The following is a 23574-nucleotide window of genomic DNA, read 5'->3' on the forward strand; positions in this document are numbered from 1 at the left end:
ATTAATCTGCATTTAATTATAATGCAGTAATTTACCAATATAAACAACAGACAAAATTAACAATTTTGTCTTCTCATCAGAGTAGCATGGAGCTTATGAAAAATCAGTAATATGGACATATATCCCTCATTAAGGAAAACTGCAAACATTCAATTAATACTACATTTTCAGTTCGACATATATTAAGTTAGAAAACCATTACAAAACAAAGTGGTTTTACGTGACCAAAACATTCTGAAAAGCACAGAACTCCCTAACAACACCTCCTTCCTCAATAAACTTACCTCTTCAGGCAATTCACTAAACATGGACTCAGAGGTAGACAGTAGAAATATAGGGGAGAAAGATGGTATATCTTGCAGCAGAGTTAGGAAAGTAGCTCTCACAGTTTCACTGACAGCTTCCCACCAATCACCAATATGAGGCATGTAAACTATACTTGGTACTGTCCTTCGAGCTTCACGAAAGATCTAATTAAAAGAAACAGTGATATATAAACTAAGGAAATAATTGTTAGTATCAATTGTGAATAACAAAATTTTTGCAGATTAGGAAATGACTCATGTTTGTGGCATTTTATAGACAAATGTTCCAGCAGAATAAAATTATCTAATGCTAAAGACTTTCTAAACAAGTGTTTGTGACTCTCGGCTGTAGCATTCAATTATCTTACGTCAATATACCAGGGAGCACAGAGCAACTACTTGTCATATATGTTTTAAAAACTCGCTATTAACTGATCGAGAGGACGATTCAACTGATTTGAAATCCATACAAAATCCACTGCCAACTGTTTTGAAGCCTAAAACATTTAAAACTAAGCAAGTGAATCTAGAACCACAGCATATCAATTCATATACAAGTGAATAAAATGAATATCAGGCACTGAATACCAAGACTAAGATTACTTGGTATTAGGTATGTGATGAGGGGGCAGGTTAAAAATGTAATTACTCTCACTAGTAACTAGAGTTCTCCATCACCCTCTAGAGACCTCTTTATTTTAAACATGAAAATAGAAGGAGTCTATGAAAATCTGGATTTTAGGTTGCATTCCAGCTGGCTGCCTTTACATTGGTGCAACTAATCTTTTACAGAGTTACATAATTGACTCATTACAAGAGAAATCTGAAATGTCACCTGTGCACATGACTCTTCAGGTGTTTTGGCACTGACTGAATAAAGAGCTGGCAGGTCTAGCCTGTGTACAGAGAATTTTTCCAGAGTGTGCAATAGTGCTGGAGCAAGGTGCGAAGTCTGACCCGAACCTCTTTCTCCAGAGAGCAGTAATCTCGGTCTGTAAGAGGTTGGCTGGTGATAAGCTGACCTGCAACAGAATAACAATCACAAAAGTCAATTAACACACCAATGTTATCAGTGGATGGATATATATAATAATATTATTTTAGAGTCTAGAAGACTTTCAGTAATGGGTAATAGCTTCCTAAAACAGCCTAAAAAGATTCAACTAACTCAACTATCCCTCAACACTACTTCAAGTCCCAATAACTCAAGTTTTGTCTTACCTTTGGTTTCACAACCATTTAATTCAAACTCATCTGTGCAAAGTTATGCATAATATTAAATTCATGACAATTTTCATTATAACTAATTTATTTAAAACTAATTCCTTGATCATATTAAAAGACTTAATGGACTTACAGTAAAGACAGCAATTTAATCATGTCTAGTTCAGTACTAACTACTAAAGTATCTCTTCAGTAGCCTCAGGAATCCGAGGTCAATCCTTTCATCCCTTAAGTGCTGCCCAAGATTTTCAAGAAGCACCGAACATTTCAACAGTTTGTTTATTTAAGAAAGAGGATTTGAAGTAGGATTGAATAAAATCACTATTCATCTTGTATTCTAGCATATTCATACATTTCTATTCAGTAGATTTCCAGACAGAAGGAAGACTGTAAAGGAAAAACTCCAAAGCTAAAAACTTTTTGCTTGTTTTTTTTTTTTTGTTATTGAGAAGAAATTCTCAGCAGTCCATACAAGGGGTTTTGGGATTTTTTTGTTTGATTCTTTTGGGGGATTTTGCCCTGTTTTGGGGATAAATGAGACATGAAGAGAGAAGCATTAAGTTCTTCCATTAAAAGTCTTTTCCACTGATAGAAACTGATTATAAAACAAGAAAGTTTTTAATTAATTTGCGTTTTGTCTCATCAAGGTATTTTTATCTGCACATCAGTCAGCTCGGGCAGTGAAACAAGACTGGCTGGTATTACTTCATGTTAAACATTTTGGAACAATGATGAACACTGCTGACCTTCAGCTTTTCAGTTCTGGTGGTGGAGGTTACATATACACATAACAATTAAAAATGCCCAGAAAATACACTCTTCCAGATTCTCTTATTTAGACACACATCCACACAAATATATATTGGTTTTGTTTTGGCTTCCTCCTTCACAACCTCACAACAAAAGTTTAAATTTGGCATTAAAATACTTGACTATGTACCTCCAACTATTTGAACTTAAATCCTTATTTTTAAGCTCCATAAATTCTGATCTGGCATTACTATTTAGCACAAAAATTTTAGCAGTTTTCCACAAGATGGCTCTACTAAACAGTACCACTGATGAACAGTTTTTCTAACTTCTACTTATTCATTCAGCAAACTCCCTGCAGAAACCATCACATTAAGTAGTCTAAAAATATTCTTAATATAAAACAAAGAAATGTTAATTATTGTTAATTACTGCAGGACATGGCCTTTCCTAAGAACATTCCCATATCTGGAACTCTTGACCACGCACTTAGATGTTTCCATCACAGAACACCACTGCCACCCGAAAGCAAAAGAATGTCTTCCTTAGCTCTCCTGATGTAGGAATTTCATGGTTTCATCTATCTGGTTATATGCATTTAGAGGGACACTCACATTGTAAAATGAAGGTAGGGTTTATGTATAGCAGCTGATGACTGTTTCTTTGGTGATCCTGAGTGACAGCTCGTCTCAAAAATTGATGAAGCATTCTCATCTTCACTATCATCTAATATTAGACTTGGTACATCTGTTCCAAGAGATGTATTAATTAGAACTTTATCACTTTTAAGTACATGTACAACAAACAAGAAAAGACATTACAATTTTGTGTCAATTATAATAAATCTTCAAATGCAGAAGAAATTAGTTAAAACTGTCTAAATATCAGAATTCAGAATAATTAGTACTTATTACTTCAAAAACCAAAACAAATTAAATACTGTAGAAGTCTAATAACAATTAAAATTTATTTTTTTAAACCACCAAGTTGAACAACTCAAATACAGAAAAGTTTAACTTGTTATGAAATGTTTCCTTTGGTTTTATTTCACAGTTGGAGGTTTTTTCAAGGATAGAGTCATAAAATTTGTAATTCCTCAGACTATGGAGAATTTTGTACTTATTTATTTGTTCTAAGTGTCCAAATTCTCACAGGTACACTTCTTCCAAAATTATTCTCAGCATGACTACCTAGACAATGTATGTTTATGAAGAATTGTTTTTCACCCTCTGATAATCTGGCAAAGAATATCAAATTACTTTTTATCAAAATCAGTTCAATGCATTCCATGTTCATTTACTATATCTTTACCTATTTTAATTTCTTTGCTAATACAGTGAAATACAGAGAGATACAAGTGTTACTCTCAAAAATACTGCATGATTTGTGGATTTACATAAAGCTATGGCACAGGTCATGCTACACAGATCAAATCATCATCACAGGACAACAGAATCACCTTCAAGGCAGCATTAAGTGTTGGGTGAAGATGCCACCTAAGGACAGTGCATCTAGTCACAGGAAAAAATGTTAAGAGGCAATAGAAGTTCCCTTAGTTGGCTGTGTGATGTAAGAAACTGGATTCAGAGTAGGTTGGGTAGGAAAAATATTCTGCTGGCATGGGATGAGGACGTGCCACAATCCTTGTGAGGGCGTGATACAGCCACACATCTGACAATCATTCCTCAGGGAGCAAAGATGAAAAAGGCTTGCAGACCCCAGCCAGTGGCCAAAAGCTAGTCCACAGCATGAAAACACAGCATAGAAGCTGCTGGACGTTTAGCTACAGCTACAGACAGAGACCTTCAAACCAGCTAGACATAGGCCTCCTAACTCTGGGCTCACTACAGCCCCTAAACACACAGAATTTCCAGTATACCAGATGCAGGCCATAGGGTAAGTCCTATGCTCATGTACTGGATACAGCTTTTGCTTCCTAAAACACATAATTATTTTAAAATAATCTTTTACTCCCAAGCATCAAGACTCTGTGACATCTTTTGCTTGAGCATCTGACTCACTGAATTACAAGAAACGGCAATTGTTAGTGAAAAGCAGAAAACTAGATGTGCAGATTGTAAGCACACCAGTAAGCATCTCCTATATACCTGGTTTTGAATCCAAGAAAATTTGAAGCCCTAATGTATAATCTACATTTACATTTAATCATTGTACCTGAAAGTGGATTTTTCTGATTTTAACAAAGATTAAACTTATTCAATATTTTCTTGGATTTAAGGAAGTAAGAAGAAAAACTAAGGTAAAAGAAAATGTTAAAAGAAACCTTAGTTCATGTATCTTCAAAACTGAATATCTAAAAATACTTATAAGTATCCACAGCAGCACGTTATCTAGTAAAACTACTATTTAAATCAGTTAATGTTTCCAAACTCATTTTGTTAGCAGTAATGAGCAGCAATAAACAGGAATATACAGAATGTAACCAAAGAAGATATTCTGAACTAGAACTTTACAAGAAAGAGGGAGACACCAATTCTTTAACTGTAATGACAGTCTCTAAACTGGGTGTTACCAACAGGTTAACAGTATTATAGAGAGACTTAAGCATCTTAAACAACTTTGGTTATGAGAGCCTAATACAATCGAGGGGGCCTAATAGGATCTAACTGCAGCTGTAAGCCAGCTCAATTCCCCTTACCCACCACCAGGGCTCCCAGGGCCTATCTCCGGCCAACTACAACTCTTGTTAAAAACTCCAGCTATCCCACAGTCAGTAGAAAACTGACCTGACAAATACATCATTTTTGGATGAGTTTTCTGGCTAAAATGGTTTAACAAAGAAACCTGAGGTACTAAAGTGGAAAGGACAGAGTAAAAATGCACAGCTGGGCTGCAGAAACTGCAGCAGCCAGCACAAGGATTAGCTTAAGCTGCCTGGACTATAGGATGAAAATGTGCTCTGGAACAGGAATGGAAAGTAAGTTACGGCTGTTACACATTTGCTTAATAAATGAGCTATTTGCAAGTTAATCACACACAACCTCAACTATCATTTACAGAGTTGGGGTGGTGAGGTGAGGGTGACCCCAGGTAAGAACAGTAGAAAACAGTGTGTCAGAATAAGTAGATATCAAACACAAGGTACCTGGTTCAACATTTAACTTCCAAGAAACAACCAGGGTTACTATTAGAGTATTTCTCAAGAGAAGAGCTGGGTAAAAAAACCCAGAACATATTGACTCACTGCCAATCAAAACAGTCAGTTGCATTCCTTCTTATCCCCTGCTTCCTCAGTGCACTCACACTGCCCCCATTGCAGTAGGGTTCTGGCATTCACTGACCCCTTAGAGAACGATTTTACTAACTAATTTGGCAAAAAAAGCTAACTTGACAAAACAGCAGATAGTTCTCCACTTGCTAAGGCAACAGAATCAACTCAGAGGGCCAGGAATGCAGCAGACCTCTCAGAGGCAAGGGAAGCCTCAGGACTTTCTCCTTCACTAGCAGATGACCATTACGCAGGATAAGGTATCTTGGCTAAACACAGTCTCACCTGCTGAGCTGTGAGCTCCCAAAAGCTTCTGCACCATCAGCAAACAAAGGACTGGGGGACAACACTCAGGACAGGGCCAATTTCAGGTCCTAATACACTGAGCAAAATGATCTATTTTTCTTATTTTCTGGCCTCTGATTATGCTCCATTATTTCTTTTATTTAAATAGTAAATTACTTGTGAGTTCTCCTTTTCTTTGGATGGCCCTCACACCTCTGGGACCTTGGTCTATAAAAGTCAGTTTATGAGATTCCACAACAACTTGGAATCAGCAAAAATAACTAGGAAACATCCAAGGATACTGTATTTATGTCCTAAAAACACTGATGCAAATACACATCAGATTTAAGGCTAGTAGGAGAAGAAAGCCAGCTGGAGTATTTCCAAATTGAAACAGCACTTGCAAGAAGAGCAAAACCACACACATACCTTCACTTTTGTCACCCTGGCTAAATTCAGCATGAGGGAACACCTTGTGTAAAACCTCAAGAAGTTTAGTGAAGGTCCGTTCCAAGAGTGGTCTGATCACAGGAGACAGTGCATGTCCTGAAGATGTCACGGCACGTTGGGAAGCAGGCACAATATTCTGCATTGCATGATAAAAATCCTGCGCACTGAGAACTACTGAGGAAACATCCAGCTGTAGCTTCTGACTGCTCATGTAAATCTGGGGGTAGCGTCGTCTCAGGGCAATCAAGGCAGCCTCAGTGCAAAGTGCTTTTATGTCAGCTCCACAGTACCCTAGTGCACACAAAAACAAAAATATCTTCCATTAAAAACAGCAATGCTGTGCTACATGTGTCTCAAACATGCCTCAGGCTAAAAAACAATCAGTAATACTTAATTGTCAAGGTCCATAAAGCATATGCCAAAAGGTATTAGGTCATAATCTGGTGACAGTGTTGTGTACCAGGAAGTTAGACAGGTATATTAAATATACAAGAAATTAATTCCACATTGAGGTTAAAATTACCTACATTTTCACTATATCATATGATACATAGTGTATTTTCAGTCCTGGGTTATAGATCTATCATTGCTCTTTTCTTTAACATTGTCTAAAGCATGTGTGGAATTTTAACAGGCTAGTCTCTCTCCTCTTTTTTTACTTTAATATCTCTACATGAATATGTTCTTTAATAGCAAAGTAATTTTGTTACACTGAACATCACCAACTTTAAACTTTTACAGTCTGAGAAAATGAGCAGTATAAAGAAAACTGTTTCATGAACAGAATATGGAAGAAATGAAATCTCTTGTTAAAAAAGCATACTCTGGACTACTGGAAAAATGTTAACTTCTACTATCAAGAAAAATGTTTTAGACGTTTAAGAGTTTCATAATTTTACTAATATAACCAAAAGTAGACATTAAAATGCATTAGAATTTTAATTTACCCTTTCTTCGTAATTATCTACAGGTGGCTACCTATAATTGCTTAATCATCATTGCTGAAAAACACAGATCTGATAATTATGAAATACTGAGAGACTTAATACCTCTGTGTCTTCTGCAGTACTAATTGTTTGGGGGTTTTCCCCAGAGCTAGAAATTAGCTTTCAAATTTTCCATCTCTCTCAGCAAGACACATTAACATGCTCCTGTATTTTGAGGCACCATAGCTTTATCTTTCAAAATCTGTAAAACAATATTCCAGTGAGAAAACTCTTTTAGCGAATTAGAGTCACTATAGGAAAACGTGTTGCACTGAGGTACTGCCATATAAAAGCTAATGGGTTTGTAACAAAGTGTTTATAGAAGCTAATTAATCAATTCTTTAGTTAAAACTATTCTCAGTCAACTGGTTTTTTTACCAGACTTATTCCTCCCCACCAGGTCTTACACCTTTCTGCACCTTTTCTTCTCTATTTTCTTATTAAGCTGAAGGGGACAGGTTTAGATGGGATATTAGGAAGAAATTCTTTAATTATAAGGCACTTGAACCTGTCACCCAGAGAAGTTCCTGAAGGTTGGATGGGGCTGGGAGTAACCTGGTCTAGTGGGAGGTGTCCCTGCCCACGGCAGGGGGGTTGGAATTAGATGATCTTTAACATCCCTTCCAAACCATTCCGTGATACTATGATTGATCTTTTGGCAGCACTAAGTCCCAAAACTGGAGCCTGCCTTGCTTCTCTCTTTTTAGCCTCTCATGTTCTTTCAGTGCTGCTGGCATATCTATTTTTACAAGATCCATACAGCAATAAGGAACAAAGCTGATTCTACACACAGTGTAGAAAAATAAAAAAGGAAGCAATTAATACAGAAGACAGACACTCTTCCATGTCCATCTCTCAGATATATAAATTTGGAGGATAATAATAAAAGATAACAAGCCTTCAGCTATAAAGATGATTTAAATTAGATGAGACTTCAAATTGCAGCTCTTTCTCATATACACTTGAAAGTAATTCTTATAAAAAGAAAAAAGAAAAATCCAGATGGAAGATCACAATAAATATCAGATGACTTCTGAAATTTTTAAACCAAGTTTTGTAATTTTATAAAAAGGTCAGTAGCTACAATTGTCTAAATTTGATGAGCCCATAGTGACTTATCTAAAACGTATGTAGCAATACACATTCCCACATTACCTTGAAATAAATACACATGACATTTGAAGCATGTTCAGATATCTCCACTAATTAATCAACAGACAACTAAATATTTCCAGCATTAAGGTTATGTTGTGAGGGTTTTTTTAACTAAGCCACATCATGAAATTAAAACTATGCAGGTACACTCCAACCACGTGAAACTATTAAGACAGTAGCTACAGGTGCATCAGAGAAATCAAAATCACAGTTTTTCCTCTAAATTCTGCTTTGTTCTTTAAGTATCAGGTATCACAATCCTATTTAAATTGGCCCTATTCTCATTCAATGAGCACATTGGAATAAACAAAACATGACAGGGTGGGGGGAGAGCACTAAATTGAAGCTTAAATCAAAGGTATGCTGGAGATATACAGCACCCTGAACACCTGTCACCTCAAAAACTAGTTTAGTATGTTCGTGACAAAAGATTCAGCAGCTCAGGCACTATATCCTTTCCAAGTTTTCTATTAATAAATGCTGTAATATCACTTTCTAAGTCATTTTAATCACCGCTTGTACATCTCCAAAGAATTGCAAAATTAGGAAATAATAGCCTGTAGCCTATTTTTAAAATTACATTCTCAGGTGATCAGATACACAATTAGTCTCCATTTCTACTTTTCATTTCTCAGGAGCAATTACATTTGAAGACTAATAATTGGTGTCTCTTTTTGAGGGGCTCTCTTGTGCATACTGTACATCCATTTCAGTGACAAAAAATCTGCAAAAATCCTGTACCTTGTGAAACATTAAAGAGCTTTTTATTCCTAAGAAGTAAATGTACACTGATCAAGATGAAGAAAAACATGAGTGAAGTACTGTCAAAGCAAAATTAAATGTATCATGCCATCAGTAAATATCCTGAATTTATTTTTACCCAAATTGACACTATAATATAAACCCAGGGTTCAGTGATTTGCTTCCATTTTTGAAGCATCTCACAGAAGATATTCAATTTGCCAGGCAAAATGTACTGTCACACCTTAACTTAGAATAAAACAAGGATTCTTGTCCAGTAGCCAATTTTCTTCTACCCAGCACCACCACACTCTGCTAAACATTTCTGAAGTCCAATTTTCAAAAAGCAGAACAGCAAAAAAGTGGATTCCCATGCAGATTCCCAAAGAATGCACTTCGATCACTGTCATTTTCAAGCCGTACTCTTCCACCTCTGCTGTGCGGAAATTATGTCCTCTTTAAAATTTTTTCTAATACCTGCCCTAAAAACCTACAACAAATTGCTACTGAAGTAGCAATGAAATGTTTAGGGAAACAATTTTGACCACTTCTTCCAATGTACGTCATTCAACTTCCTACAACTCCTAAAATGGACTGCAGAGAGAGTTAGCAAACAACTCAGCATGACAGAGACGAAAAATAACTATTGCATTTTTTTAAAAGAATTGTGAAAAACATGAACATTAATACCAAAATTTCCCCCTCCATCATTACATCAGGATGGGAAAGAAAAATCTAACAAGATATCATTTTGCCACAAAATGCTCCTGCAATAATAAGCACAGAATGGAGTATTTTGAGTGTGATAGTTTGCTTCTTTACAATTTTACTTAACATTATTTAAATAAGCCTTACTACATTGTAAAAAGATTCATCTGCAGGATGACAGATGGAGGAATTCACACTTTTTTGGTTGCTAATGTTTTGTTTCCTACAAGACTGAGTTCATAGGTAACAGTCTCTCTACCTACAGAAAGTCACCATTCAGAAGAAGAGAATAAGCACAAGAGATAAGAAAGGATTTACAAAGCTCAAGGTATCTGGGACCCATCTCCAGTAAGGAGAAAAAACATAGTAATTACTTGTGTTTATTGCAGGTACTAATAAGACACGAGTGTGTGGTCTTCTGAGCAATGCTGTGCTCTCCCCAAACTGTTTCATTTCATCTCACACACAGTGCAGTCGTGAGCTCATTCAACAAAGTGAAGTCTTTAATTCTCACATACATAGAAATCTTCTAAAAAGGTATGTAAATCTGTAACACCTAGGACAAAAATCAACCCTCAGGAAATAACCTATTTTTTGTGAGTCCTGAGGCTTTTCCCTTTCGATTTCTTTCTAATTACACCCCGGATCTTAAAAAGTTTGGAATCGCACATACACCTGTTTCCCCAAAGTTGTTCCCTTTGGGAGTATTTCAACAGTTTTCTTCCTTAGGATCCAAAAGCTTAAGAGTTAAGTGTCATCAAGTCTGCTGAAGTGGATAGAGGAACCAACCGTGCTGTGCAAAAAGCCTGGCCAGTCTGGGCAGCTTTTACTTGGGGAAACTGAGCGGGTATTGTTTTTTTGGGAAGAAAGTTGTTTTTGAAGAAAAGCTGCACACGAGAGGAAACAGCAGACTGGTATATATACTGTATGTGTGCCAATGAGTCTGAATTGTAATGGCCACAAAGAATCTGGAAAGTCTGTTTAAATCCTCAGTTGCTGCAGATTTCACTTATAGAAATGATGAGGCAATCTCAAGGCGAAGAAGATAAACCAGTCTTACTTGCTGTTTTGAAAAGTCCTTGTACTGGTCAAAAGGTTTTAAACTTGGATGTATGGAAACACTTAAATTCCAAGATACAGAACGGAGACAATCAAGTATACAGTAGTTGTAGAGTAGGAAAGCCAAGGAAAACAGAAGAGGGTATTTCTTTTTGTTAGCTAACTTTTCCACAAAACCAAAAGGTTTTATGGAGCACAAAGAATGTCTTCCCATCAAACCTACAAATGGCTTTCCCTGTTGTCTGAAATTTTAAAATACATAATTGTGTTCTCAATGAAAAAATAAGGAGAATTTTCAAAGAAACATCTGGGTTTTTTCTCACCTATTCCCCTCTCTCCCACTATGCAGCACCACTGTCTTTGCATAAATCAAGCAGAATTTACACAAAATGGGTTTGGCACGTGCTGTCTTATGCCCGGCAAAGCTTAAACTGCAGTTTGCTGGATAGTTATGTTTTCTCCTCACCAGAAGATGTTGAGGTCTTTGTGCATCAAAAGCGGAGGGATGCTGCTTCGGTGACAGATGTCCCTGTGGATGAAGAGGATAATTCGGATGTACTGTAGCTGACTGAATGGACTGATGTTCAATTTAAAGTTCTTAGATTCTCTGATGTGCTGGATTCCAAAGCACAGATATTTGAGATTGTCCTTTTTCTGAGAACTTCAGGGCTTGTCAAGGCAGACAGAGGATGTATCTTTGCATGACAAATTGCTGAGAAGAGATTGTGGGGGTGTGTGCTTAAGGGTCATTTCCTCTGTTAAATTCACAATAAAAATATTTGAGCTTATTTCTGATTAGATTTAAACAGCAGGCTTATCTTGAACAACCAACCTCCATTCAGTACAGCAGGTCTTTGGGAGCTCCAAAGGTGTATTTAATGTATTCATGGTGTGGTGCCCTTTTCTGCCCCCCCACCTATGTCTACACTTTGAAGTTGTTCTGTGCTAGCAATCTGAAAAAAAATTCATCTTTAGAAAGGCTGGTTAGTTTGTTGGATTTACATCAGAGGGGAGCATGCCAGTAAGTAAAAAACAAACAAAAAACAAAAGCCAAAAACACACAAGTACTGATTTTTTTTTTCCCTCAACAAGTAGACAGAAAACCCCCAAGTGTCTCTATCGCTTTTGTAATGTACTAATCTAATGGGAAGTCTACCTAAAGATTCCAATTCCAACCTCGTTTTACTTCTCGTTGAGGGGATGCTTAAAGACAGTGATGTTACAGAAAGGAAACATGGTTGTATTTCCAAACAACTACTAGCTACTCATATTGTGTTTTAGTAAGACAGAAACATGTTTTGTTATCACAAAAAGTGTTGTTCAAAGTACAGAAGTTTAGAAAGGTAAAGATAAGAAAATACCTTGATACATTTAACATACCTTCAAAGTTTTACACAGAAGAGAAAGCTTCTACAGTAAAAGTACTAACATCATAACACTCACCAACACATTTTTCAGCCAGTTCTCCTAAGAAAGGATCTGACAATTTGGGGTTCCAATCCCTGGTATGAATTTGTAAAATGTGCTTTCGTGCCTAATTTTAAAAAAAAAAAAAAAAAAAAAAAAAAAAATCAAAATTAGCAAACCAAATCCATAATATTTTAGACAAAAATAATATTTATTCTTGTGAATCTGAAGTTATTTTACTGGTTTTTGACATATCACTGAGAGACAGTTCTATATAAAATAGAACTTAGTACTCAAAATTTTATATATAAGCAGTAACTTTTTCAGTATATGTTATATATTTTAATTGCTGTTTTATCAACATTATTATATGTGAAGTCATCAAAACTCATGTTCTATTAGGAATCATCACAGGTTTATAATTTAATTTTTAATTACTGTACCTATGATTAACAGCTTCCACTGTCATATGCCTCATCAATGAATGTGTTGCTGAGTAGCACAGCACATACACACGAATCCCAAAACAATGTCAGTTAAAAATTCTATAGGATCCAAATACATCTATCAATATACAAAGTAAATTTAATTTTAAGCATAATTCATGAAATATTATGTCTGAGTTCATGAAAGCCTAGAATAAGGAACTGAAATGTTCCTGTTGCCAATACAATAATGTCTGGCTTTGCATCTACATTTTTTAGATACTTAGAAGTCTACAAGATTTAAAAAGTTATTTTCTCTTATCATAACTTCCAAAACCCCAAGTAGTTAGGGTTCATTATACAAATCCATTGTTTTTAGATAAGCAATTAAGTTTATTGTGAATAATTTACCTATCCTGAAGATCTGAAGTTCAGTACAACTTCATGTATACAATCTGTTTGTACCACAAATGTCTTCCTAATTAAACATTCTTACAAGCAAGAATGTGTACTTTTATTTTATAAGCTTGGCTGTCAGGCATTCCAATGTTTAACATCCTAAAGATGCTTATTAATAAATCTCATTTCTAGGTTTTACCTTTTTATCAGGCAAGTTGAAAAGAAATTCCCTGTCAAAACGACCAGGTCTCCTGAGTGCAGGATCTATAGAATCCAGTCTGTTTGTAGCACCAATTACAACTATTTCACCTCTATTATCTAGTCCATCCATGAGGGCAAGAAGAGTAGACACTATAGAGCTAAAAGAGATGTTTCAGAGAAAGAATATATAGAGAACACTGCATGAACTTTTGGATTTTCAAATGCAACATTAATAATTTCAAAGGAAAAAAGCCACGTTTAAAGAAAACAGGTGCATAACAGTTTCAAGTCTCATATGTTCCATTAACCTCCTAGTCTGCTGGCCCCAAATTTCTTTCCTATTTCTCTCAGTTGAGTGGAAGGAGATATACACACAAATGCCACCACCTATAGAATGACAGATACAAGTGTGTTGCCATACAGAGCAGAGCAAAACCAAGACTGAAAGCAGCCAGGAAAATTTTCAGCCAACTGTTGTAAAAAATGTTTTAAAAAATGACATGATAGCAACACAAGATAAGTTTGCACATCATACTACCTAGAACCAAAATCACAGGGGAGTTCAGTTCATTCACAGAACACTAAAATTCATAGTCTTAAAAAAACATTTTTTCAACTTGTTATTCTACTGGGCTGGTAACATACAATCTGGTTAGAGCACAAAACCAAAAGAAAAGCTGTGGAAATCTTGCAGTTAATAACATGGATGAAGGATAATTGCCACTACAATTCAATTCTCAGCAAATTACAGTCTGCCTGGAGGACCGAAAAGATGACTTTCAACACCAAAGAAACAATCTGTCCTTTCTAGGGTAAATGGGCTCCAGAAAAAGTAAAAACCTTTCCTGGGAACTGAATAAAGTTACCTTTAAGGGTTTACCAAGATAACACAGCATATACCAAGATAATGGCAGCATATGAGAAATATTACCTGTGAATCTGATCTTGTCTGCTAGAACGAACTGGAGCCAAGCCATCTATTTCATCAAAAAAGATTATAGAGGGTCTCATCAAGTATGCCTGGTATGCAATAAGTAAAAAAAAACTGAATTAACTGTTAATTCATAATTTATCCATCAACATTGAAAACTGTTCTTACTACAAAGCATTAACATGGTAAACTGACACATATATTGAGACGTATTTGTTAAAACGTGTACAGTCTGAAAAGAAAACTGAATTTTCAACTATAGCACTGTTTGAAAGCAAAACAGGCTGCAGTCTGCTGTGAGTAAGCAAGATGGCACCAGTGTACCAGTTTTACTGTGTGCTGGACAGGTTAAAGACAAACTGAGACACACTCAGTTACAGAAAACATGATCTTATCTGCTCATAACCTGTTTCGTTTAGACATATCTATCTGAAAACTACTTGTCTTTGAGCTACTGCATTTCACTTGTTTATGTGACTCTCTCTTCTGTCCCATCTCTTCTGAGCCGAATAAGAACAGTATAACAGACACAAAACTGACACAATTGTGCATCCTCCTCTGTAGCATCTATCTTGAACATGCCAGTCAACCTCAAACTCACTGATTCAATTTTTTTTTTTCCAATTTTTACCCAAACTACTTTGCTTTACTAATGGCCAAGTCAAGAGACTTCTTCCTCTCAGTTTTCAGAGGAAGAAAAACTGTTGTCAATATTCCTCTATTCTTTTCATCTACATATGTCATTTGGACAAATCCTGCTTAATTTATGAAAATTTACAAATATTTAGTTTCAATTGCAAATAACTTTGGCTGCCTAAACCACAAAAAACAACATACAGAGAAATTATATGAAAAATATGTATTTTCTTCTAACCTGATCAAAAAGGAGTCGAAGCTGACGTTCGGATTCACCAACCCACTTACTGAGACAGTCTGCTCCTTTCCTCATAAAGAAAGCCACCTTTTTGTCTCCTTGACTGCACTCATTAGCTAGAGCTCTAGCTACCAAGGTTTTACCTGTTCCAGGAGGACCATAGAATAAACAGCCCCTGAAGATAAATGGATCAACACAGTCACAAACTTATTTTATGTCTCCTGAAAAACTCCAAGTCAAATTTTATAATGAAGACAGGGAGCCTGGAGAAGAAAGACTTAAGATCTCATTATTTAGTGTATTAACATGACTTCATAAAATCTAAGTTTGTTTTATTCTTTCAAATCAGTAAAACTTTGATTTGTAAAGATCATTAATTAATGGCATACTAAGTTTCCAAAGGATACTTTTACATTAGTTGAACACGTCCTCAAATATTAGAACTTAGGTTAATACCTGAGTCAGTGTTTGTTACTTCTTTGGAAAGAAGGAATTCCTTTAAATTACAAAAATACCCCAAAATTTTCAATTTACTTAGATTCCATGTACCCATTTAAATAACATACCAAGATGCCTGATTAAGAAATATAAAATCATAATATAACATTATTGAGATTACACCTATAAAAGAAACATCAGCATTTCACTTGATTTAGTAAAATATTTGATAACATAATGGGGGGGAAAAAAGGCAAGGTACTACTAAATAGAACACTAAACAGAATCTTTCTTTAACCAAATCACCAAGTTTACCCTTATATCACAAGAAAAATAAACTAAATATTTTTTTAAAATAAAGAATTGTTTACATTCTGATAGACAACTCGGGTAGCAAACACATAGAACTATTTGAACTGTAAAACACTTCAGGGAGAGAATCAATCTCCTATGTGTTTTCAAGTGAAGCATTCTTCAGAGCTTAATAAAATAAAACAAAGCAATATGAATAAATGCACCTACCTCGGTGGCTGAATTTTGAATTTTTCAAATATTTCTGGATAGAGAAGAGGAAACACTACCATTTCCTTAAGTGCAAGGATATGATGGCTCAATCCCCCTATACTGTCAAAACATACCTTAGGAAAAAGAAAACAGAGCATATAAAGCTTATATTGTAACAGCTTTCCACAAAAATATCTTTACTTACAAAATATTTGAAAACGAACTACAAAAACCACTGCACTGACCAACAGGAATTCCCTGAATTTTGAAAGTGTAAAGAAACAGTTGAGAAAGTCAATTCTTGGCTGCCCACATGAAGTTTATCTAGTTTGCAAGCTAACTGTGCCAGGGATGCCTGAACATCTACAGAGATCCAGCCTAAGTCCCAGATCATCTTTAAGCTCAGGCACAGCATAACGTGAATACAATCAAAGCACCTCTAGACAGAGGTTCAGCTCCAGTAGTAATTCAGCAGCTTCTGCACAGCACACACCATAAGCTGATGTGCATCGTTGGTTCTGAACACACAGGACCCACATGGTACCAGAGTTAACCAGTCCAGAGAGTCAGGATCTCTGTTTCCTGCACTGCTCAGCATACCCCAGTTTCCACTAGTACAAGTAATCACAAACTGACTGTAAGCAAAGAAATACAGTTGGGCAATTGATGTTTTGGCTTATTTATGACATGCATTCAGCCTGCTGACTACCCACAGGCCAAAAGCAAGTGCCTTGCAGTCTAAAGAAATAAACAGACAAAAGCTTTGGAAAAAATAAAGAGATCAGCGAGCTTCTTATGAATTTACTTCAACTCTAATAAGAGGCTTTGGAGAATTCTACTTGTACATAATTGGGTGAAGGAAATAAAAAGTTCTAACAGAACTTACCGATTTATCAACAATCATAGGGTCAACATCAGCCAAACTGGCCCCAACTTTCACACGTTCTCGAAGGATTCCACTAGCTAAGTCTTCTGCTCTGAAGTTCAAAGGCAGGCACCTGTTCAACAACAAACAAAACATCAAATAAACACTTTTCTGTTTTGTTCATTTGCTTGAAGGGAAGAACCAAGAAATTAAATGCCTTCTACTACATAAAGAGACAACCTTTCTGGATCGGTAAGGCAAACAAAATTGACCTTTTTTACTGTGGTAATTATTACTGTGTATGTGGAAGTTCCTTACATAAAGTTAGTTTTATGCTTCCATACAGGTACTTCAACCTGGACAACTAGGCTGTACAGACTATTTTGATTAAACACAGAAGAAACATTTCCTTGCTTTAAGGATGTAGTACCTATGTAGGTACTACATAGGTAGTATCAGGTCAACTACACAGATAAAGGTACCAGTAAAGACACAAGTTACACTCAGAACTGTACTTCTGGTAGTTGTATAATCGCTTGAATTCCTCATGATGGAAAAGGGAACAGTGTGGCAGAGAGGAAGAGTTGGAAAAAAAAGAACAGGAAACTTTTTTTTCTGCTGAATTTTCCGACTAATGCATCTATGGTAGTAAGTAAATTTACTTATAGATCTTCCACTTTTAGATAACTGCTAAATAAATTTAAGGTCAACAGAATATGTGTTGGGTGTGTAGAATGCATGAATTGTTACACAAGAGGAAGAGGGAAGAGCTAGTACTGGGAGTATAACTGAATTAACTGGGACCAAGTAACACCAAGAATAGAAATTTATTTTAACTAACAGAAGCAATCTTATAACCCAACTGAATCAAACAGCTATTCTTATCTTTCCATCTTTCTATCACTATTATTAATTATCTACTCATAAGACTTCAAGATCTATATTAATGTGACCAGCAGTTTTCCTAAACCATGTCTGCAGAATCAAATGATGCATAATAGAAATCAAACCCTTCTGAAGACCAAGAATGTTTTGATACCTATTTCTTGCTCTGGCTATGCTTTTAGATTTTCTTCTTTCAAAGCGTTCTTCATCTGAAGAGGTTGTATCACTGCTGTGAATGGCATGCTTCTTTCTCCTGTTGAAGTGGCAAAACAAACAGAAAATTCAGTCCTTTTTGCAGTAGAATGGCATTTTTTGGTTTTTTTACAGTACTGTTCAGGTTTGAGATGCACACTAATTTTACCTTTGTTAAGTATCTGAGAGGGGAACAACAGCTCTTACCACAGGGATTATCTGATTTCAAGATGAACATCACTAAAACAGTAGAACCCCATAAGATATGTAGTCCAGTGCATGTTGCCTCAGCAATGTGATTTGAGTATTCAATCAATAAGCTGCAACTGTACTTAGGAAAACCTCCAACCACTTTAGCCACCTCTAACGCAAGAGAGATATCAAGACCTCCTTACTCAGTTTGATGGTTTCATTTAAATATTCTCTGAAAAAAATCCATACTTCCCAAAGAATATAGTCTCTTTTTATGAGGTTATTCATTCTGAACAGCAGAACAGTTTCATAAAATACCAGTACTGTAGTTTAACTTCACATCTGAATCCAAGTAAAATTACTATTCAAAGTCTGAATGAACCATTTCTTATTTTAGTATGACCATATCTCAGAAAACTGAGTATTTCAGAAATATCAGAGAACGTACATTAAATCTTCCGTACAAAAAGGTGTTGAGTTTGATATTGGTTTGAAAAATTCAGCACTTTTTTCCATGAAAAAGCTGGCTACTAGTAAAAACTCTTGGATTTTAGGTGAATATAGTGAGCTGCATCATTTGTATGACTACAATAATGCACTGAACTAGCTGGTTTTTGCCAATGGATAACATGGTCAATCAGTTTTACTGCTCAGTGACCAAAAACGAGATAAATGTCAAAGTATCACAAGGAGAATATCACGCAATTGGCAAGACATTTTATGATAGTGTCCTGACAAGAAAGGATAAAATGAGAGTGGAGCAACGAGCAGACTAAAACTGCAGTGATAATAGTTTTCACTCTGCATATCTTAATAGTAAGTACAAGTCGTGAGATTATCTAACACAATGTCATCTGCACTTCAAGGGGAGGAAGAAAAAAGACAAACTCTTATTTGTATTACAAAGAAACTTTAGAATCATAAGATTCATCTATTCATTTACTTTTCATATTTTCACTACACCATTAAATTGAGCAATAAGACAAGTGTTTCAGCTATGACTAGCATTCGTTTACTTGGATTCTGTTCATGGACAGATTTGTCTTTTTGAAGCTTTGACTAAGTTTATTTTTTAAAAAATGTACTAAGCTGTAATCTCATCTGTTTTGTTACATAAAGCCTGCTGACAGTTTCCAAGACAACTTGGTATATTCCAGACTTCTTTGACACAAAACATAAGAGTCAAAAATTATGCTTGCTAAATATTTTATTAAATTGTTGATAATCCTTGGATGAAACTTGAACTAAAAGAAAACAAAAAACATTAACCTGATTTGTCTAGTTTTGCAGAACAGAAAAGGGATTATATGTTAAACTGATGCTCCGGATTAAAACACAAAATGTATGGCCTCACAGAAACAGTGTGCAATGTACAATTCTTCCCAGTACTTGCAGCACACCTGTTTCCATTCTGTTCAGCCCAAAGCTTCTACTGGGATTGCAAAGTGCCAAGACTCTCCTATTTGTGTTCTGATCAGGGTCTAAACCTGGGATACAATTCAAGCCCCACGCACATGCGTGAATGAACTGTACAGCTCACTCAAGAATGGTCTGAAAATCAAAAACTACCAGAATGTCCTGAAGGAAAGCAAATAACTACATACTAAAAGACTGACATTTACCTGATATGGCTTCTTCTTGCAGGAGATCTGTGAATGTCAAACAGTGTATTTTCTCTCTTTTTTTGATGAGCTGGCACTAAGAAAGAGAAGTTACAGGTTTGTAACATCAATTACAAAAGAATAACAACTAATCTAAACGCAGCAGAAAAGTGCTAGATAATCACTTCATCAATTAGGTTACCACTGGTGTCTCTAAAAACTCAAATTAAGAAAAGAACTAGGGGGTGGTGGGAAATCAAACCTCTTATGTTTTGTTTTACTATCACCATACTTGGCTTAATACAGGCACAGCAATCCCACCCTCGTACTCCTCACACCATCACAGCTGTGCCTATCACAGCACAGAATGTAACTCAACCAGGGCATTGCATTTTTAGTTTATTTTCAGGACATGAAGCTCCATACAGAAACGTTTTCACAGCTGATAATATGGGATGTTTTCAAATGTCTCTCGAAAAATAAACCACAGCATTTCTCTATCAGAGTTTTAATTTCCAAGTTGCCTTAAGATAAAGCACATTGATACACCACCGAATATATCCACATTATTTTAAAGAGAAGTATTAAAAGGTTAAAAATTAAGAGACACTACACTGTACCCTGTATGGACCCTGATGGTATGTCCTGTGAGGAACAGCTAAGGACACAAGGTTTGTCTAGCTGGGAGAAAAGGAGGTTGAGGGACAACTTCATTGCTCTTTACAGCTTCCTGACAAGGGGAAATGGAGGTGCTGAACTCTTCTCCCTGGGATCCAGTGACAGGACATGTGGAAATGGTTCAAAGCTGCATCAGGGCAAACTCAAATTTGACATGAAGCATTTCCTTACTGAGAAGGTGCCCCAACACTGAACACAGTTCCTAAAGAGGTGGTCAATACTCCAATGCCTGTCAGCATTTAAGAGGCATTTGGACAACACCCTGAATAACATTTTACCTTTCGGTCTGCCCTGAAGTTGTCAGGCAGTCAGACCAGATGATCATTGTAGGTTACTTCCAAGTGAAATATTTTAAATTTCTCATCCAGGCAAAATGTGGTAACTGCTGCTATGCCATTTATCTACAGTTATGATTTAGGTTTACCACTCGAGAGGAAAAGCAGGTGTAACAGCAACTATTTTTTCTAAGTAATTACCTGATTTATTATACTGCTTCAGGTCAAATGTTTCCTGACTTAAACCTCGCTCACCCTCAGCCCTGAACCCAGCATATGGCAGTACTTGCATAGTTCAGTGAGGCAGCAATGCCACCCCCACTGACAAACTGACAGACCGTGTCTCAGCAGTCCTGTTTGCGTGGTGAACAACAGCGGCAAGGCAGAAGTCACAAGGTGCTGCGTGGGAACTCTGTCAGGGATGAAGAGTAGCCATCCAACCTTTCCCTCCCCACACCCATGCTATTCTTGGAGGTCAGCAGACCAAAAGGACACAAGCACTGTCTGGTTCCTCACCTATTGGAGGGGCCTGGTATCTTTCAACAGTTTTCCTCTGTCTGAGATTATATGGCCGATCATTTTCTTCCCCCTCGGCTTCTTCTACTTCTATATCTCCATCTTCTTCCTGAGACTCTGTTCAGAGGTAAAAATATTTTGAGAACACTTCTACTTGATGTCAGAGTTACTTTCATCCTAAAAATTAACATTTTAATGGTCACTAAGAATTACTGCCCACTTATTAAATAACACTAATTGGAAAATCACTGGAAATTTGAAGACCAAGCTAAATCTACAATCATTGTTAAATTTCCTAGTTTTCTACAGATGGTTCTGGAAAAGTAACAGAGAGAAAAATAAATGCATTCAAAACAGTTTTAGTTGTAAAGTACTTCAAATATCACTTTTATCCATGTATTTTTCCTTCAATAATTACCCTTCAATTAAGAATAATGCCTGTCTTCTCTTTTCCCATAGGGGCGTCAGAAAATCAAGTATTTGACACAGCACGAAAATAAGTACAACTTTATGATTCACATTTTTACACAAAGCAAAGAAACATAGTGTATAAAGGCATAACCTAGGCCCATCTATTAACAGTATCAGAATCTCCATCCATGGATCTCAGAACTAAGACTGAATTCTTATTCATTGGGACAAATCATATCATGTTCAGCAGTTTTAGTTAAAAACTGAGATATGCTATGCTGAACCCCATATGGATGCCTGAAGTTTGAGTCTGATTTCTTAAGGAAGCCAAGCATGATGCTGATCATGCCATCACAGTTAGCCACAATCCCTTCTTTCTCATTAATTTTTGAACCCACTGGCCAGTTTCATTCAAATTTTTAAAAGAAGGTAGAATTTCAAACACAGTTGTGTGTCTACAAGCCTTTTGAAAATCAGTCGATGGACAGAAAACAAGGACTTTAATTAATACCCTCCCCAAAGAAAAAATACAGGACTGACTATTACACATTCTTTCTGGTAACTACCACCCAGCACACGAGAAAAATCAAGTCAGTTAGAACACACAGCGCTGTACATTACATTCATCACATCCTGGCTTCCACCAGAGGATTGTCACAGGGAATATAAAGAAAGCTTCAATTACTTAGTGTTAGGAAAAACAGGTGTAAGGAAATGTAGAACAAACATTTAGAAACCAGGCTCTGCTCTCTATAGTGCAATATATTGCTATCTTATGCTACAGAAAACTTTGTTTTACAAGGATTTCAGACAAGCCCTTACAATTCTTTGCAACCCTTACCTTCTTCTTCCCCTTCTGTGGATACCTCATGGTGGTTCTGAATCCCATAGCTATTTCTCCTCAGTGATTTCCTCCTCCTTTTCACTCGAGAATACATATCCATGTTTTCCTGGAATAAAATGCACATGCACTCCCATCAGTACTGTCCCATGTCTCTCACAGTGTTAAGCCCTCAGTTCAGTAATATCCTGAGATTAGCTCATCTGGTTAGAGCGTGATGTTAATAATGCCAAAGTTGCAGGTTTGATCCCTGTATGGGCCATTCACTTAAGAGCTGGACTTGATGATCCTTTGGATCCCTTCCAACTCAGAACACTTTGTAATGCTCCACACAATCTGTAGTCCTCAGATGTTTTTCCAGCAGAGTTCTCCACAGGTAGACAACAAAAGTAGTCTCCTTTAAGAGGTGCTAAAGTAAGTCTCTCAGATAGTACTTAGTCCATCTAACACAGCTAACATCAGTATCAAGCTGGTTTAGGGAACAAAGCAGATGACAGTCACTGGTCCTGTTTCTAGGCTATCAGAGTGTGCTTCAAAGCAAAGGAGAAACATCACAGCACATTGTGAGAGCATGACAGTCAATTTACAATAAAGAAAGCATATTTTAGTATATATCCATGAATTTAGTTCTGAATTTCAGTTTATCAAGTTTTTTAATGTTGTCCACTGAGGAAAATCAGAAACCTTTAGACAGAGCTAGACAAATGTGTGGTCTTTGCAAAAACAAACATGCTCCCCCTTGATATTTCTTTTATTCAAAAGCTGGGACACTTTGCACTTACGAATTCTGTGTCTGTCCACATCCGTAGCCGTTCTACTTCCCCCGATCGCCTGTTTCTCCTGATGTTAATATTGTCCATTTCCTGCAGGACGGCTTCAGCAGTACTAAAATACATATATCAATTAATACACAAAGATAAAAAAATCAGTCAAAATAGTAGAATGCAGAACTTTTTACATAACATCTAACATCTTAAGATGTCTATCAATTAACTACAAAACCAACGATAATAAAACTGAAAGATGAACCTACAGAATATAAACTAA

General features: G+C 36.3%; 1 protein-coding gene across 2 annotated transcripts in view; it reads right to left on the bottom strand.

The window, feature by feature from the left end:
• Nucleotides 1-23574, bottom strand: part of ATAD2B (ATPase family AAA domain containing 2B) — a 75341-nt gene that overhangs the window by 30780 nt on the left and 20987 nt on the right. For both annotated transcript variants that reach the window (XM_064650642.1, XM_064650641.1), the window contains exons 5-19: nucleotides 23310-23412; nucleotides 22528-22636; nucleotides 21276-21392; nucleotides 19828-19903; nucleotides 17976-18074; nucleotides 16958-17069; nucleotides 16090-16205; nucleotides 15130-15304; nucleotides 14256-14344; nucleotides 13323-13482; nucleotides 12336-12426; nucleotides 6223-6534; nucleotides 2894-3026; nucleotides 1141-1327; nucleotides 285-470 (exon numbers count right to left, since the gene is read on the bottom strand). In XM_064650642.1, the coding sequence (XP_064506712.1) occupies nucleotides 285-470; nucleotides 1141-1327; nucleotides 2894-3026; nucleotides 6223-6534; nucleotides 12336-12426; nucleotides 13323-13482; nucleotides 14256-14344; nucleotides 15130-15304; nucleotides 16090-16205; nucleotides 16958-17069; nucleotides 17976-18074; nucleotides 19828-19903; nucleotides 21276-21392; nucleotides 22528-22636; nucleotides 23310-23412 (2065 nt within the window). The remainder of the gene's footprint in view (nucleotides 1-284; nucleotides 471-1140; nucleotides 1328-2893; nucleotides 3027-6222; nucleotides 6535-12335; nucleotides 12427-13322; nucleotides 13483-14255; nucleotides 14345-15129; nucleotides 15305-16089; nucleotides 16206-16957; nucleotides 17070-17975; nucleotides 18075-19827; nucleotides 19904-21275; nucleotides 21393-22527; nucleotides 22637-23309; nucleotides 23413-23574) is intronic.

The sequence above is a fragment of the Pseudopipra pipra genome, chromosome 3 (genome assembly GCF_036250125.1).
Source record: "Pseudopipra pipra isolate bDixPip1 chromosome 3, bDixPip1.hap1, whole genome shotgun sequence".
Taxonomy (NCBI): Eukaryota; Metazoa; Chordata; class Aves; order Passeriformes; family Pipridae; genus Pseudopipra; species Pseudopipra pipra.